This window comes from Pan paniscus, chromosome 21 (genome assembly GCF_029289425.2).
Source record: "Pan paniscus chromosome 21, NHGRI_mPanPan1-v2.0_pri, whole genome shotgun sequence".
Classification (NCBI taxonomy): domain Eukaryota; kingdom Metazoa; phylum Chordata; class Mammalia; order Primates; family Hominidae; genus Pan; species Pan paniscus.
This window is the reverse complement of record NC_073270.2, coordinates 14,397,866-14,417,182: the sequence shown is the minus strand read 5'-3', so window position 1 is coordinate 14,417,182 and position 19,317 is coordinate 14,397,866. Positions and strand designations below refer to the sequence as shown.

At 39.0% G+C, this 19,317-nt stretch overlaps 1 protein-coding gene across 8 annotated transcripts in view; it reads left to right on the top strand.

Moving 5' to 3' along the window:
• TASP1 (taspase 1) overlaps positions 1-19,317 on the top strand; it is a 249,730-nt gene that overhangs the window by 110,519 nt on the left and 119,894 nt on the right. For 6 of the 8 annotated variants that reach the window (XR_004668308.3, XM_034947678.3, XM_055105085.2 and 3 more), the window contains one exon: positions 122-200. Coding sequence is in view for 6 of the 8 variants with exons in the window: in XM_034947678.3 (XP_034803569.1) it covers positions 122-200 (79 nt within the window). In the remaining 2 variants the exon portion in view is untranslated. The remainder of the gene's footprint in view (positions 1-121; positions 201-19,317) is intronic. The other 2 variants (XR_004668309.3, XM_063601008.1) reach the window with 1 other exon arrangement.

Here is a 19,317-nt window from a genome sequence, read left to right as displayed (position 1 = left end):
CACCTAGTTGTTTTATATCATTATTAAACCAGGCTTTATTAGATGGGTATGATTTCTGTTGAAAACTAATAATTACATATGATATTTCTGAAATATTATATCTATTTTCTTTTTTCCCCAGGCTGCTCTTTATGGATGTGGCTGCTGGGCTGAAAATACTGGAGCTCATAACCCCTACTCCACAGCTGTGAGTACCTCAGGTATTTGCTGCTTTCATAACCATTTCTCATAACTTCAACCTTGTCAATCATTTAATGATTAAAAGCAATATTTGTGGGTAAACATAGAGCATGTGCTATAACAGTGTATGGATGTGGGAAAGATCTTCAGTATTTGCGAGGTTTTAAGGGTTGTTTAGTATCAGTGTAAATACTTTGCTAACATTTTCTTTCTTTTTTTTTTTTTTTTTTGAGTCAGAGTCTCACTCTGTCCCCATGCTGGAGCAGTGGTGCGATCTTGGCTCACTGCAACTTCTGCCACCCGGGTTCAAGTGATTCTCATGCTTCAGCCTTCCAAGTAGCTGGGATTACAGGCGTGCACCACCACACCCGGCTGATTTTTTGTATTTTTAGTAGAGACAGGGTTTTGCCATGTTGGCCAGGCTGGTCTTGAGCTCTTGGCCTCAAGTGATCTGCCCTCCTAGGCCTTCCAAAGTGCTGGGATTACAGGCTTAAGTCACTGCACCCGACCCACTAACATTTTCAGTACAACTCTGGAGTTAACTATGGCTAATTATATTTTTATAGATCTATATTTTTTCTAATGACCCATGATGCTGCCAAGTTTAGATAACAAAAGACATAAAAGTAGCAGGTCATTTCAAAAATTAACAGATAATCTCTTGAGTAAAATGTTGACATAAAACTTACAAGGTACATTTCCAAATATACAGTTTATGACATTCAGTCCTTGAACGACACTTTTAATGTAATACAGGTCTTCTTTTTATATGTATATTGTAAAGGCATTATCATTTAGTACAAAGTGTGTATGTGTGTATGTGTGTGTGCATGCGTGTGTGTGTGCAGGAGATGAGGAATGGTGGACATGGAGAGTTTTAATAGGCAGAATGGTTGTTGTCTATTTCCATACTTTAATCATGCCTGTGCCAGATGTACGTGAAGCCTTTTCTCATTATGTGATGATACCTCTGGTTGACAAAATAATATTGATTCATTCCTTTTTCATGTCATCCTTCAAGTTACAGTCCCATCCCTTTCTCTCCAACAGCCTCAGACTTTATCGGGAGAGTGGACAAATATGGCTTCCTTTCCTACCTTTCTGTCTCCAATTTCTTATCACATTGGTTTCTGCCCCACCACACTAACAAAGCACCCAGTCCAGTAGCCCTCTTGTCCTGCTTTCTGTCTGCTCTTTCTGCGATCTCTGATGCAAGTGACTTTTCCTTTTGCATGTAGCATAGATCCTGGAACCCTCTTGGTTTGTCTGCCTCTCTGACCTGTTCCATCTTGGCCTTCTTCACAGATTCTTACTCCTCTGTCCTCCCATTGCCCACAGCCCCAGGGTTGAGCCTTTGGTGAATTCTGTACTTTCTCCTGCTGATTTCTTGTTATTTCTGCTGTTCTCATGATTTCAGCTGTTCTCTCTTGGGATTGGCTTCCATGTCTGTATCTACTTTGGACTTTTGAGGTGCATGTGAGTCCTTTCTGACTTCCTGGTGGGCATGTTCCTATGGGTGCTGTGTATACATATCAGACTCATCAGGTTCAACAGAACATTTCATTCTTCATCCTCACCCTGTGTCACCTTTCTCCTGTGTCCTCTATCTCTTTCATTGCTCTTATTCTCCTATCCTTTGCTCAGACTTGAAATCTTGGCACCACTCTCATATTTGTGGTTTCTTTCTGTTTCTTCTTTCCTGACTCTGTTCTTTCAGACTCATCTTCTCATGCCTGCCTATCTTAGCAGCCTCCTGACCTAGCTCCATTTCTTGCATCAGTGGAAAAACATGGTTTTGAGCCATTGGCCTATCAGGAGAAGTCTAAAATGAATTAATGTTGAATCAAATCCATACTACTATAATTGTCAAAAAATTGTTTTTAGTCATTTTTGAAGAAATGAGCATAATGTAATAATATGAGTTAATTTTAAATTTTAATATAATATTGGTGGCACATGAAAACCTTGATGCATAATGTTTACAAATTAGGCTGTTAACATAATTTAGTATGGCCCCGTGTCTATGGAAAATTGTAGTATTTGAACAAAGCAAAGACTAATTCATAGTTTCATTTTGATTGTCTCAAAGAAATCACAGTTGGAATCATGTGTTATGAGAGTTTTCTTTGTGGTCAATATGTTGTTCAGTGAGATAGGTTGTTGTTTAGACATTACTTTCATATCTAGATGTTAGGAGAATTGGCTTCTATTCTAAACTGAAATCCTGAGAGCCTGCCTGATTGTGTCAATTTGGAAAAGAGATTTCTAAGTCCGAGGAGATTGTCCACCAGTCCCCTACCTTTATTTTAAAATTGGTGATGTGCAAGTTGGAATAAGAACATACTCCATGGATTTGATTCTATTAAGTAGAATGCAAGGAATGGGTAGGTAAAGTTAAAATTGTAAAATTGAGGTTTTTCTCCATTCCTTTTGAATATTTCCTCCTTTGCCTATCCTGTGTCAGTTGAAGATAGTTTCATATGTCTAAAGATACCTCTAGCTTTCCAGTTCATGACATCCAGTGTAGCTTTTTAACTTAGATACCCAGCTTGTCATGTTATACTCTTCGCAAGCTAAAAGACTAACCATCATCAGCCCACAGAACCTGGGGATGATAGAGTAAATCTCCAGTCCCTCTTGTCCGTTGGACTTTGCATGATTGCCTCATTCTTGTTTCTCATGGGGCTGTTGCTATGAAGTTGACAATGGAAACACATGGCAGAGTTGGGTGATCAAGTCAGAAGAAAGGTGGAGCACTGAATTTTGCAACTGTTTGGCCAAAATAAAGAAGACTTGTGCCTTGGGCTGCTGCAGAAAATCCAGAGACCTGGCCTGCATTTTAGGATTATATATCTTAGAAGGTGATAATTGAAAGGCGGAGAAAAGATAGTTAGTTATGGTTAGGATAGGGCTCTCCCAAGGCCAGATGGGTGATTTGGTCATTAGCCTGAGGGATAAACTCTAGCATCTTGTTCTCATCACTGGGTGAGGAGAAATGAGTAAGGGCTTGGGGAGAGGGGGTGGATTAACAGGAGCTGACCTTTCAAACTCTGACTAATGTTCTGGCGTCATAGGAATTTGCCTAGCTAGGGATAGAGTAGAGCAGGCACATGAGTTCCTGTCCAGACTCTTCCAGACCCACTAGCTGTGGAGCCTGGGCAAGGGGTTATTTGTAAAACCGGAATAATATCTACCATTACTGTAAGGGGTAAGTAAGTTGACATACACAAAGCTTTTAGTGCATTTCTTGTCCCAGAGTAGGGGCTCAATACTTACTGTATTTCATTGAATCTAAGTCATCATCCTTTGTCAGATGCACCATTATTTTTATACCACTAAGGAAACAAAAGACTGTCAATTAAAGTATAACACACTGCCTTCTCATCACTTAATGCATGGTGGTTGCTTTACAGGAAAATATAGAATTAGGGATGTCTCATCAGTGAGAAGTATTTGCTTCACTGATAGCAAAGTCATGCCTCATTGCCATTTCCATACCTTTCTATGTGTACGGTTATTTTTAATTTGAATTCTGTATCACACCGTAATCCTTCTGAACACATTTTAAACAACAGTTTAACTAAACACATGTAGTTCCAACACGGCACGTAACTGAAGGGTCAACACATGCGAACCGCTTGCATCTAGAGGCAGTGGCAGCTCTGTCACTACTGCCACCAGGCATGTAATGCCTGGAGGATTACATGGGAGGATGCATCAGTTATAACACACCTGAATCCAGAAGTTTAAAAATGTGAAAAAAGTATATTTTAGAATTGATAAATTATAGTAAAAGCTTTTCTTATTCTCAGCTTTTTCTAGAAAATAAATAATTTGTTTCAGACTGTCTTGAGGCAGTAAGATAAACTCTTGAGGAAAGAGGGCTGTGGGTATATTTGTGTCTCCTGAGTGCCTGGCAAACAGCCTTGTACAGGGTAAGTGCCCAGTATACAAATAAAAATTAAGAAATGTATGTGTGGGTCCTCCCTGTTTGAGAAGAATGCTTACTTTTTCAAACAGATTATTCACCATGGACTTTCTTTAAATAGGATTTTAAAATATAATTCAATTTGCCACATTTGAATTCACACATAATTTTTCAGTAACACAGCAAATACGTAATGTTAGAAATATCTGGGATATGTCTCTGGCTATGGAAAGGAAGAGCAGATTGAAGATTAGAAGATCAGAAGGAGGGGAAAAAAGCAAGAGATTAAGTTTATGCTTTGGTTTACCTTAACATTGCTTTTCCGTTACTTGTCTATACAGTTCTTTTTTCTTTCCTTTAAAAAAAAAAAAAGACAAAGTCTCACTCTGTCGCCTAGGCTGGAGTGAATGCAGTAGTATGATCATGGCTCATTGCAACCTTGGACTCCTGGGCTCAAGTGATCCTCCTGCCTCAGCCTCCCAAGTAGGTAGGACTACAGGTGCACACCATCACACCTGGCTAATTTTTAATTTTTTTGTAGAGACAGGATCTTGCTGTGTTGCCCGGGCTGGTCTTGAACTCCTGGGCTCCAGTGATCCTCCCACTTTGGCCTCAAAAAGTGCTGGAAACAGTGAGTACAGGGGGTACTGATGGCAGTTGACTAAGATCAGAAGATGTAGGCTTCATTTCCCCTCCTTAAAGTATTCTGGCATGAAGAAAGACCTACTACCTTGTTTCTGCTGTGAGGCCAAAGGATTTCTGATTTTCTCAGTTCTTTGCTTTTTCAGGTCTTGGCTCTGGGCATTTCTAGAAACCTGAGGATGGAGAGGGTTGTGGTCAGGACTTGCCAGGAGTAGCTTCAAAGGTAGATGGGATTAAAAAAATACCAAAATTGAGAACAGCCTTATGCCTCAATATTTCTGAGCTAGTGATTAGTTTCTTCCTCAAGGGCTAGGAGAATATGCCATTCCTTTTTGATTTCTCAACTTAACAACCAGAGGTCTTCCTCTGTCCCTCTGTGGGAGATTGTCTATGGGACTGTGTTAGAAAACTCGTGCCCAGAGACCTTTGTCAGGAGGGCACGAGACAGCCTTCTCTGTGAGAGGGGGGTTATGTGACAGCAGGAGCCAATGGGAGACTACTGCTGAGATATTGACAAATGCCATGTGGTCATTGCTCTTTAAGGGTATGTGGAAGGCAGGCAGGAATCCATGCTTCAGCTTCTATTTAGCAGCAGTCATTCTTGTACTCTGTGTGTCACAGGCACTCTTGGTGAATACAAGCCCTATTCTACTGAGGACTCGGTGCAAATCACCTAGGGTTCCAGTCTTCCTTCTAGCCCTCTCCCCATTTCTTAGCAACCCTTCAAGGTGAAACCTCAAGGAATTTTCTATACTCAAGGTTTATTATTTTTCTTAGTTCTCTTCTCTCACTCAATTTTATTCTACTTCAGTCAGGACTTCTCCTCTACCACGCCACCAATCTGTTCTTGTCAAGATGAACAATTACCTCTAAAGTCATGTGATTATCCTTTAGTCCTATAAGCAGCATTTGACACGGTTGCTCAAATAACTTGCTCCTCCTGTAAATACTGTCCTTAATAGACTTCCAGGGACCACACACTCCTGTTTTTCCTGCCACCTCACTGGCCGCTCCTTCTTAGTCTCCTTTGTTAATATTCCTCATCTCTTTGACGTCTCAGTGTTGGAGTGCCTCAGTGCTTAGTCCTTGAACCTCTTCTCTCTTTCTTTGTATACCTGCTCCCTTTGTGTCTCATCCAGTCTGATGGCTAAGTACCATCTATGTGCTGATGATTCTTACAATTTTATCTCCAACCTGGGCCTCTCTCCATAACTGAGTTATAATTCAAGTGCTTGTTAAAATCTCCACTTGTATATATAACAGACATCTATTTAGCATGTCCGAATATGAGCTCTTGCCTAACCCTAAACGTGTTCTCTTGAAATATTTTCCCCACAGCAAGTGTCAATTCCAGTGGCTCAAGTCATAATTTTGGGTTCATCCTTGACCCTCTTTTCTATCTCACGCACATCCAATTCACCAACAAACTTTGTTTACTCTCCTCTCTGAGTATATTTAAAATCTGACCACTTCTCAGCACGTTAATGGCCACCAACAGTTCTATGGTGCCATCATCTCTAATCTGGATCATTGCTAGCCTCCTAGCTGGTCTCTTGCTTTTTGCCCCATTCCCCCTTTATTTGTTTCGCAACCCTGCAATTGGTGTTCAAACCGAACTCAAACGATATACCTCTATTTTGAAATGTTAAGCCACTTCCCATCTTAATAAATGGGAAAGCCACAGTCCTAATGAAGGGCCTATAAGGCCTTATTGGAGATACTTCCCAGCTTCCCCTCAGAAGCTCTTGCTTTTCTTCTCTTGCTCACACAATTCCAGCTACGGTGGCTCCCTTGCAGTACTTCACACATGCCACGCACACTCCCGCCATAGGGGCTTTGTCAAGCTGCTGCTTCTCCTCCACCCTCGGTGTTTCAAGCCCCCACTCTCACCTCATCAGACCTTTATTCAAATGAGTCACCTTGATGAGTTCTTCTGCAGCCATCCTATATAAACATGGAGTTCTTCCTTCAGCTAACATTTCCTGTCTCCCTTTCATGTTTTATTTTTTCCCATAGCAAGTATCATCATCTAATATTTTATATCTTTACACAATTTTTTTTTAAAAAATTGGTTTAATTTAATTTAATTTTATTATTATACTTTAAGTTTTAGGGTACATGTGCACAACGTGCAGATTAGTTACATATGTATACATGTGCCATGTTGGTGTGCTGCACCCATTAACTCGTCATTTAACATTAGGTATATCTCCTAATGCTATCCCTCCCCCCTCCCCCACCCCACAACAAGCCCCGGTGTGTGATGTTCCCCTTCCTGTGTCCATGTGTTCTCATTGTTCAGTTCCCACCTATGAGTGAGAACATGTGGTGTTTGGTTTTTTCTCCTTGCGATAGTTTGCTGAGAATGATGGAATGATGGTTTCCAGCTTCATCCATGTCCCTACAAAGGACACGAACTCATCCTTTTTTATGGCTGCATAGTATTCCATGGTGTATATGTGCCACATTTTCTTAATCCAGTCTATCATTGTTGGACATTTGGGTTGGTTCCAAGTCTTTGCTATTGTGAATAGTGCCGCAGTAAACATACGTGTGCATGTGTCTTTATAGCAGCATGATTTCTAATCCTTTGGGTTTATACCCAGTAATGGGATGGCTGGGTCAAATGGTCTTTCTAGTTCTAGATCCCTGAGGAATCGCCACACTGTCTTCCACAATGGTTGAACTAGTTTACAGTCCCACCAACAGTTTAAAAGTGTTCCTATTTCTCCACATCCTCTCCAGCACCTGTTGTTTCCTGACTTTTTAATGATCACCATTCTAACTGGTGTGAGATGGTATCTCATTGTGGTTTTGATACGTATTTCTCTGATGGCCAGTGATGATGAGCATTTTTTCATGTGTCTTTTGGTTGCATAAATGTCTTCTTTTGAGAAGTGTCTGTTCATCTTCTTTGCCCACTTTTTGATGGGGTTGTTTGTTTTTTTCTTGTAAATTTGTTGGAGTTCATTGTAGATTCTGGATATTAGCCCTTTGTCAGATGGGTAGATTGCAAAAATTTTCTCCCATTCTATAGGTTGCCTGTTCACTCTGATAGTAGTTTCTTTTGCTGTGCAGAAGCTCTTTAGTTTAATTAGATCCCATTTGTCAATTTTGGCTTTTGTTGCCATTGCTTTTGGTGTTTTAGACATGAAGTCCTTGCCCTTGCCTATGTCCTGAATGGTATTGCCTAGGTTTTCTTATATGGTTTTTATGGTTTCAGGTCTAACATTTAAGTCTTTGATCCATCTTGAATTAATTTTTGTATAAGGTGTAAGGAAGGGATCCAGTTTCAGCCTTCTACATATGGCTAGCCAGTTTTCCCGGCACCATTTATTAAATAGGGAATCGTTTCCCCATTTCTTGTTTTTGTCAGGTTTGTCAAAGACCAGATGGTTGTAGATATGCGGCATTATTTCTGAGGGCTCTGTTCTGTTCCATTGGTCTATATCTCTGTTTTGGTACCAGTACCATGCTGTTTTGGTTACTGTAGTCTTATAATATAGTTTGAAGTCAGGTAGCGAGATGCCTCCAGCTTTGTTCTTTTGGCTTAGGATTGACTTGGCAATGTGGGCTCTTTTTTGGTTTCATATGAACTTTAAAGTAGTTTTTTCCAATTCTGTGAAGAAAGTCATTGGTAGCTTGATGGGGATGGCAATGAATCTATAAATTACCTTGGGCAGTATGGCCATTTTCCCGATATTGATTCGTCCTACCCATGAGCATGGAATGTTCTTTCATTTGTTTGTATCCTGTTTTATTTCATTGAGCAGTGGTTTGTAGTTCTCCTTGAAGAGGTCCTTCACTTCCCTTGTAAGTTGGATTCCTAGCTATTTTATTCTCTTTGAAGCAATTGTGAATGGGAGTTCACTCATGATTTGGCTCTCTGTTTGTCTGTTATTGGTGTATAAGAATGCTTGTGATTTTTGCACATTGATTTTGTATCCTGAGACTTTGCTGAAGTTGCCTAGCAGCTTAAGGAGATTTTGGGCTGAGACAATGAGGTTTTCTAGATATACAATCATGTCATCTGCAAACAGGGACAATTTGACTTCCTTTTTTCATAATTGAATATCCTTTATTTCCTTCTCCTGCCTGATTGCCCTGGCCAGAACTTCCAACACTATGTTAAATGGGAGTGGTGAGAGAGGGCATCCCTGTCTTGTGCCAGTTTTCAAAGGGAATGCTTCTAGTTTTTGCCCATTCAGTATGATATTGGCTGTGGGTTTGTCATAGATAGCTCTTATTATTTTGAGATATGTCCCATCAATACCTAATTTATTGAGAGTTTTTAGCATGAAGGGTTGTTGAATTTTGTCAAAGGCCTTTTCTGCATCTGTTGGGATAATCATATGGTTTTTGTCATTGGTTCTGTTTATACGCTGGATTACATTTATTGATTTTCGTATGTTGAACCAGCCTTGCATCCCAGGGATGAAGCCCACTTGATCATGGTGGATAAGCTTTTTGATGTGCTGCTGGATCGGTTTTATTTTCTAATTTGAGTTGTCCTTTATTTCTTTTTCTTTCTTTTAATTTCAACTTTTACTGTAGATTCATGGGTACATTTGCAGGTTTGTTACATGAGTATATCGCATGATACTGAGGTTGTGGTACGATTGATCCTATCACCCAGGTCATGAGTGTGGTACCCAATAGATAGTTTTTCAACCCTTGTGCCTCTTCTTTCCTCCGCACTCTAGTAGTCCTCATTGTCTATTGTTCCTATCTTTATGTCCATGTGTACCCAATGTGTAGCTGCCACATATAAGTGAGAATATGGGGTGTTTGGTTTTCTGTTTCTGCATTAATTTGCTTAGGATAATGACCTCCAACTACATCCATGTTGCTGCAAGGGATATTTTTTTTGTTCTTTTCTGTGGCTGCGTAGTGTTCTATGGTGTATATGTACCACATTTTATTTGTTAATTCACCACTGATGGGCATCTAGGTTGATTCCAGGTCTTTGCTATAGTGAATAATACTATGATGAACATGTGAGTGCCTTGTCTTTTTGGTAGAACAATTTATTTTCCTTTGAGTATATACCCAGTAATGGGATTGCTGGGTCAAATGGTAGTTCTATTTTTAGCTCTTGGCTATTTTCTTTTTATTTTCTACCCTGCTCTAAATTCCTTAGGGGTTGGGATTTTCATCAGCTTTGTTCGTTGATGTGTGAATGTTGCTTATTACCTACAAGTGCTGAATGAGTGTGAATGAATATGAATGACAAACAAATACATGTGGTGGGGTAAGCCAGTGAAGCCCGGATGAGTGAAGGCTGAGAGGAAGGCAAATGAGGGGCTAAGAGTGGTATATTCTTGATAAGAGCAGAGGATGCCTGAAGAAGATGATTGAGTCTGAGGTGTTTGGGGCTTAATTTGGGGACTTAGGTGGTGGTGTTTAGACATTTTCTTTTGTATGAAAGGGGGACTCTTGAGTAGGGAGATGATCATACTTTTAGAAGATACATGAAGATAGCTCTTTCTTCTCTGAGAGTGTTCTGGCATGATGAGCAATGATCCAGACGCTGAGAGGCAAAACTAGTCAAGGAGTTAAATACATTGCTCTTAGTCCTGCTGGTGACATCCAGACTCTTTAGTCCACTTTGATTCCTTAATCTGCCTTGTTGGGCAGGCTGACACTGGCTTCTCAGAAGTTTCTTGTCCTTATGAAAGAATAAACCTTCATAATTTTTGTCACTCTCAACAAGATTCTTAGAATGCTGAGGAGCTGCCACTGGAGCTGAAATAATTTGAGACATAATATGTGGGGTTAGGAATAATGCCATGGGAAATCTTTTTGTGAATTTTGACTTCTAGATGTGAGCCTAGATAAAACCCTAATGTTTGTAAACATTGTCATCTTAAAAGCACTTAACTCTTTGGACTGTTTGGTTGTTGGCGGTGGGAAAAATAATATTCATTTACAGATAACAGAGTATATAAACTACCAGCACGTTTCTAAGAACTGAAGTAATTATCTGGGATGGGAATTCTATTCTGAGTTTATTGCATACTCTAATTAGGTCACTTCATATCTGATTAACTTTTAATATATTGCTTCTTGCTTTTTATATAAGTAAAGTCACTGATGGTACGAAATTATGTAGAATTCTGAATTATGCCAGATGATTTTCTAAGAAACCAGTTCAATGTGACAGCAATTGATGTATCTTAGAGATTTTAAATGAGTGGATTTCTTCCTTTCATTCAGTGTGACATGTTACTTGTATCTTAGAGATTTTAAATGAGTAGATTTTTTTCCTGATTGTGAAATAATGCATGCACATTGATAGGATTTGGAAAATGAAACTGATAATTTTTGCCATCCTGTGGTAGTCACTATTAATATTTTCGGTGGATTTTTGCCATTAAACAAAAGCGGAAATACTGCTTAGCTTGTATTGTACTTTGTTCATTTAATATTTTATAATGAACATTTTTATGTATTATTGTTCTTCCAAACATAATTTTAAAGGATATGAAGGATATCTTTCCGTGCATCATGAGTTCATGTATTTTGCTCCTCAGCAAGATGACTTGTAATTGGCCTCATGCAATAAAGCAGCAGCTGTTTTAGAGGCTCTTATTTTGTGTTCTAGCCTGGTTATGATAAGAGAGAATTAAAAACATAGTCCTTGTCCTCAAAAGACATGAAACCTGGGGCCTTGGTAATATAGGAAAGCTTCTTGCCAATATAGGAATATGTTGACATATTAGCTATAGCAAAAGGCTTATATTAGCACCGAATGAGGCTCTGCTGCATCCATTCACCTAGGGAATATGCACTGTGGCGCTTCCCAAAGGATCACTTGCAGGTACCTCAGTGTACCTGATGGCTTGACTGTTGTTGCAGCCATTAGTACATCTCCCTTTTTGCCACCTTTCTCTCCCCAAATCTCAACAAAACCAGTTGTTTTTAATCTTAACACTAGCCATCACCCTCCTACACTCACTGAAATGTCTTCAGCCCCTAACCTCTAGAAGAGCTGAGGACATCATGGAGGGAAGGCAAGTCTTTCTCTGAAAGAGATTGTAGACCTGGGATGTAATGGGTAAAGTGATCCCCAAGATGCACTTTTGATGTTTTAATTTCTCAGATTTTTTTTGCTAGATACTTACTTTGCATTGCTTTGTTGTTGTTTTGTGAAAGAACAGACTTCTAATTTTAAAACACAAGGTGAAGAAATGTTAAAAAAAAACAAAAACAAACAAACAAACAAAAAAAGGCGTAAGATCAAGTGATGAGTTAAAATGCCAATTCTGCGATCCTTGATGTAGTTCTCCCTTTGATTGCTCTCACTTGAAAGAATGCCTTTTCCTTCCTGTTGTGGAGTACTACCTGCTGTCAGTTGGAGAGGGGGTAAGTTGAGCAACCTGTCAAAGACTTTCTAAGCTCCCTTCATATGGTTCACAGAAACAGGGCTGGATTTTCATTTCTTCTTTCATTCAACAGGAGTCTCTTTCATGTTTGAAAATTGGAAACGCGTGTTTTTCAGCGTGGAGCGAGGATGTGTGTGCCCTCTGGCACACCTGTTTCTAATTTCCTGACTTGAAAGCATGACTCATCAAAAGGAGGAGAAAAAGAATTTCTTTGTGACATGCTGCTTCGTGGCCCTTGCTGGACTCAAGGCCTTCGTGGGTTTGCCACCTTGGTTCCCTCTGTAGAAGGTTCTTGTGAGACGCAGAATTCACTAAATACAACTAGTGCCTTTTATGGCACAGGGCTGTTTTTGGTATTATTTTGTTGTAGTTCTTTTCAGCTCAGGAAATTTACTTGAAGTAAGATTTATTTTAAAAAATATATTAAATTTAGCTGAACAGTATATGTTGGAAGGATATCTGTAAACTGATCAGTGAGCCGACTGGCTAGGAATAGGGTTTGGTTGAGCATACGAATGTTTAAATTCCATAGTTCTGTTTACCATAAATCAAATAGTTCCAATGGGTTGCTTCATATTTATGTGTACTTTAAAGTCATGCTAGCTTAAATGACTGTGAGGTACAATATGTTGACTTTGAGTTTTGTAAATTGATAATTTGTTGCTATGAAAGTTGTACATGGTATAACTCGTCACTTTTTGAAGGTACTTAGTATGTCTGATACTGGCAAGCTGTCATGAAAAAATTGATGCCCAGGGAATTCCGGGGTTTTGCTTTCAGATGCTTGACATGTAGATATTTAATTCTTCTTAAGATTTCCCTGGACATTGTCAGTGTAAGGTGGACTGATCTTTAAACACAAACTTTAGTTTGGGCTCCTGTTTCTCAGCATTCTTTGGGATAATAATCTGAATGGTGTATTCTCAAGTTTTTTTTTTTTTTAAGTGTATGAATCACCTTGGGGATCTTGTTAAAAGGCAGGCTATGATCCAGTGGGTCTGGGATGAGTCTTGGGATTCTACATTTTCGCAAGCTCCCAGATAATGCCAGTGCTGCTGGTCCACAGACAGTACTTTAAGCAGCAAGACAACACTTTGATGGACAAAGTGGTGCTGTGCAACACCCATCACATACAAATTACCAGTTGCTTTCCTCATTGTGTTTTGGTGCATCTAAAGCTAAGATGATCTGGTGTATATTCTTGACTCTTGGGTATCCCTGTGAGCATTAATGAATAGTTTAACAACTGACCATTTGGTCTAGCATGGATGGAGACTACCAAGATAGGCTTATTGTGTTGGAAGAAGTGATGCTTATGTTTTTAGACTCTTATGGAATATTCCAATTCCTGTATGTTAGCCAAGGTTCTTGCTGCAAACAGAAGTGAATACAACATACTGCTAACTTGAAAAGATGCTGATAGAGGGGTTAGAAAGGCATAGTGCTGAATCAAATGTATTTATTTTAACTAGCTCTGTTCATGATGGCTGGTTAATTTGGGCAAAAAGATTTATTGATGAACCATGGAGAAAAAGTGGGAACATGTAAATGTAAAATGTAGAAACAGTTTGCATTTTTATTAACTTGTTATTGAATGTATGTCATGGTTCTCATTAGTGAATTGCAGCATGATCCAGCCCACAGTATAAAATGCCACGATTAAAGATACCTTACATTTTTATTTTCAGAATGTTTTGTTCATATCATGAAAAGTACACTTATTTGTGTGTTGTGTTTTTCTTTTAGCTTTGATGAAAAAGAATTGAAATAAATACTGACTAGTAGAAAGCATGGATAGTTGTTTTAAAAAATCTGAGTTGGATATTGAAGAAATAGAGACTTCAACTAAAATTCTACAATGGTATTTTAGGTCTGCCTGTACCTACATTGAATTGAAGAGCAAGTACACTTAGGGGCACATTGAGGTGAGGGATTTATGGGCTTTGGAATCAGACTTCAGCTTGAATCCTAACGGAGGGAGCAGATTGGAAGGATTGTGCCCATCCATCCCAGAATTGGGACACCTTTCCTTATGGAGGAGAAACACACAGCTATGCTAATTATCATGGATGTTCTCTCTTTGCACCATTGCATTTCCTGTTGGTCGGGACTCTGTTATGGCTGTGTTTAATAATGCTGAGGAGTTCTTGTTTCTCCATTTCTCTCTATCCCAGCCCTAGAATGTTTTACTGGTTCTTCAAAATTTCCTAGTAAATTATATATGTTGTAATCTATCGTAATGATCACTGTTTACTAATATTGATGATAGAATAATAGGCTCCCAATTGAAATCTGCTAAGATGATGTAGTGATGTGTTCTCAGATATATAAAAGAGTATTTACTGCAGTATAGCTAAGATAGCTAGTAAAATTCATGTCAGAGGATAATAAGGATTTGAAGATTTGCTGCACATTTGTTTCACCTGAGTTCTTTCTTGTCCTTAAAATTTAGATTTGCCTCTGCTCTACCTGTTATGCTTTCCTTCTCATGCAAAAGTAAATTTTGTGGGATATGGAAATATAATATTCTCAAGTTAAAGATTTTTTATCTTTGTCTTACATACCCTCCTTTGTCTGACTCATCTTACCTGTTTTGATTTTATTCTTCATCTTAGTAGCAGGTCTTTCTTTGTAGCTTTTCATATCAGAATTATAACATTTGTATCTGGAATAAGCATAAGCAATGTAGTCCTGGACTTTCCTCAGAACCACCTTTGCAAGTTAAACCCTGCCTGTGCCATCAAGTTCATAGACAGTTTTCAGCCACTCACTATGGGAATTGCACAGGTTTGTCTTATTAATCTACAACTCTGGGCAACTCTTATTATTTAATAGAAAGTCCTAGCTACCATCATTCACTTTATTTTTTCTTTCTGCTATAATTGCAATGTAAACAACTTAGCACAATTTCTTGAGGAGTGCATGTTTCTCTTTTTGCTCTTGTTTAGAATCCCTTCCCTCCTTATCCATGTGGTGAAGCCTGAGATGAGCTCAAATATCTTCTCTTTTCTGCAGCCATTCTCCCTCTCTGTTTCCCCACTTCTTGCTCTGCCTTCTGTCTCTCTCCCTCCCTCCCTCCCTCTTTTGTTTCTTCCCATGCCCAACTTCAAAGATTTACTCCCTCCAAGGTCAGTGGTGCCATGATGTGGAACTTATACTACTCGTATGGTTGTTTTTCTCCACAAAGCCTAGGAGCTCCTTGAGGACGAGACTATTGGCTTAAAGATATAGTAGGTACTCAATAAACATCAGTTGAATTGAATTCAGGAACCCTTTACTTTTTTGAAGCACTGGCAAACAGATTCTGATTGGCAAAATGACTGACTTGTTCCTCATTGGTAAACTGGAACTAGTGTTCCTGTTTGCTACTTTAAAGTTCATATGGAACCAAAAAAGAGCCCACATTGCCAAGACAATCCTAAGCCAAAAGAACAAAGCTGGAGGCATCTCGCTACCTGACTTCAAACTATACTACAAGGCTACAGTAACCAAAACAGCATGGTACTGGTTCCAAAACAGAGATATAGACCAATGGAACAGAACAGAGCCCTCAGAAATAATATCACACATCTACAACCATCTGATCTTTGACAAACCTGACAAAAACAAGCAATGGGGAAAGGATTCCCTATTTAATAAATGGTGCCGGGAAAACTGGCTAGCTGTATGTAGAAAGCTGAAACTGGATCCCTTCCTTACACCTTATACAAAAATTAATTCAAGATGGATCAAAGACTTAAATGTTAGACCTAAAACCATAAAAACCATATAAGAAAACCTAGGCAATACCATTCAGGACATAGGCATGGGCAAAGACTTCATGACTAATATACCAAAAGCAATGGCAACAAAAGCGAAAATTGACAAATGGGATCTAATTAAACTAAAGAGCTTCTGCACAGCAAAAAAACTACTATCAGAGTGAACAGGCAACCTACAGAATGGGAGAAAATTTTTGCAATCTACTCATCTGACAGAGGGCTAATAGCCAGAACCTACAAAGAACTCAAACAAATTTACAAGAAAAAAACAACCTTATCAAAAAGTGGGCAAAGAAGATGAACGGACACTTCTCAAAAGAAGACATTTATGCAGCCAACAGACACATGAAAAAATGCTCATCATCACTGCTTATCAGATAAATGCAAATCAAAACCACAATGAGATACCATCTCACACCAGTTAGAATGGTGATCATTAAGAAGTCAGGAAACAACAGGTGCTGGAGAGGATGTGGAGAAATAGGAACACTTTTACACTGTTGGTGGAACTGTAAACTAGTTCAACCATTGTGGAAGACAGTGTGGCGATTCCTCAGGGATCTAGAACTAGAAATACCATTTGACCCAGCCATCCCATTACTGGGTATATACCCAAAGGATTATAAAACATGCTGCTATAAAGACACATGCACAGGTATGTATATTGCGGCACTATTTGCAATAGCAGAGACTTGGAACCAACCCAAGTGTCCATCAATGATAGACTGGATTAAGAAAATGTGGCACATATACACCATGGAATACTATGCAGCCATAAGAAAGGATGAGTTCATGTCCTTTGTAGGGACATGGATGAAGCTGGAAACCATCATTCTCAGCAAACTATCTCAAGGACAAAAAACCAAACACCTCATGTTCTCACTCATAGGTGAGAATTGAACAATTAGAACACTTGGACACAGGAAGGGGAACGTCACACACTGGGGCCTGTTGTGGGGTGGGGGAGGGGGGAGGGATAGCATTAGGAGATATACCTAATGTTAAATGACAAGTTAATGGGTGGGGTGCAGCACACCAACATGGCACATGTATACAGATGTAACAAACCTGTACATTGTGCACATGTACCCTAGAACTTAAAGTATGATGATAATAAAAAAAACCGGAACTTCAGGTATTCATGGTAGAGGCTTTGTTCTATGAAGTGAAGGGTAGTTTAAGTTTGGATTGGTGTAGTTTTGATAAAATCTATTACCCTTTTCCCTTACTGTAGTGATTAGGGTGCTTTGGGTTGCAGTTAATGGAAATTACAGCACAAATTGGCTTCAATAATAAGAAAATACATGATTTTGTATAAGAGGAAGTTCAGAGGTAGGAAGACTCCAGGGTTAATTGGTTCACGGGCTCCATTGATGACATCAAGGACCTGGTTCTCCACTTCTCTTGCTTGCTCCGTTGCTTCATTGTTGGCTTCTTTCTTGGGCTGATGGCCCAGTGGCTACTGCATTGCCAGAAAACTCATCACAAAAAGATCTCCAGAGGAATTAAAAAAAAAACAATCTTCTTTTAGTTTTCTTTTTTTCCTAGGAATGAGGAACTCTTTCTTTAGAAGCTCCCCAGCAGACTTCTCAGTCAATGTTTTGTTGATTGGCTAATGTCGTATGTTTATTTCTGGATCAATCACTGACAGAGGAAAATGGGATTACCCATGAACCAGTGATGGGTACAGGACATGCGTATGGGTTATGTACATGACTGTGGGTGGGTGGAAAGCAGAAGGAAATCAAATTTCATTCTGGAAAGGAGAAGGGAGTAGATGTGTAGGTGGTGGCCACCGGTATCCTACTAAACTTGACACTTGCCCTCATTCTGTGATCAGTAATAAGGATGAACCAAAAACTAAAAGAGATAATAATAAGGATGATAACAGTAGTTAGCATTTGTTGAGCATGTGCCATGGTCAGGTACTGTGCTGAGTACTTTTTACATAATGATTCTCTTTTTCAAGTAAAGCTGTAGTTCAGAGAGGTCAAACAGGGCCTGAATGCCCGAGGAATATAGTGTGTCTTCCCTCAATGAAGGTAGAATAATGTGAGAAGGAAGAAGAAAGGCTAAATTTAAATTTAATTAGCTATTTTTATTTTTACTAGAAAAGTTATAGATTAGGTATTTAGAGAGTTAAAAAAATCATGTAATTTTCATTTAAATCTGTTCTTACCAAAGCCATGCATCTTTTATTTTTGGCTAACAGAGAGCTGGCCATAGAAAATGGATGTTTTTGTTTTGAAAAATCAAATATAGTAGATAAAAAAATGCCACCACAAAGTTTGTTTATATCTTCATTTCACTTAAATTGAGTAGAAGAAGTGGAATCTGGCCTCTTTCATATTGTTTATGTTCTGCTTTGCTTCTTGGTTCTGGGGCAAGATTCCTAGTTGTGTTTGAATTTGTTTTCCTCTCAAGTATCATTTGCAAAATTAGTGTGGAAATTAATAAACTCTTTCTGTTCAATAAGTGTTGTAACTGTCCTAATATGACATAGTATAATGCTGTTTCATTAGCATAATAAAATTCAAATATGTGCTCATTTAGCCTCATTCTACTGTTTTTTTTTTTTAAGTCTAGAAAAGAAGGAAGGTGCTTTGCATAAGTAACCAATATAATCTTTATTTATTAACTTTCATTTTAGGTTCAGGGGTACACGTACAGGTTTGTTATATAGGTAAATTGCAGGGGTTTGGTGTACAGATTATTTCATCACCCAGGTAATAAGCATAGTACCCAGTAGGTAGTTTTTTGACCAGGAAGGTGAAAGATCTCTACAACAAGAATTACAAGGCCAGACGTGGTGGCTCACGCCTGTAATCCCAGCACTTTGGGAGGCCAAGGTGGGTGGATCACAAGGTCAGGAGTTCGAGACCAGCCTGTCCAATATGGTGAAACCCTGTCTCTACTAAAAAATACAAAAATTAGCCGGGCGTGATGGTGCAGGCCTGTAGTCTCAGCTAGTCAGGAGGCCGAGGCAGGAGAATCGCTTGAACCCAGGAAGGTGGAAGTTGCGGTTGGCCGAGATTGCACCATTGCACTCCAGCCTGGGTGACAGAGACTCCTTCTCAAGAAAAACAAAAACAAAAACAGGAAAAGAATTACAAAACACTGCTTAAAGAAATCAGAGATGACACAGACAAATGGAAAAACGTGAGATGATTGCCACAATCAAACTAATTAACATAATCCATCAACTCACATAGTTACCTTTTTTGGTGTCGTGAGAATAAAGATCTACTCTCTCAGCAAAGTTCAATTCTACAATACATTATTATTAACTGTAATCACACTGCTAATATATTAATCCTCCAGAATTTATTCATCTTACAGCTATAAGTTCGTACCCTGTGACACTATCTCCTCATTTCCTCACCCTGGTAACCACTCTTCTATTCTCTGTTTCTGTAAGCTT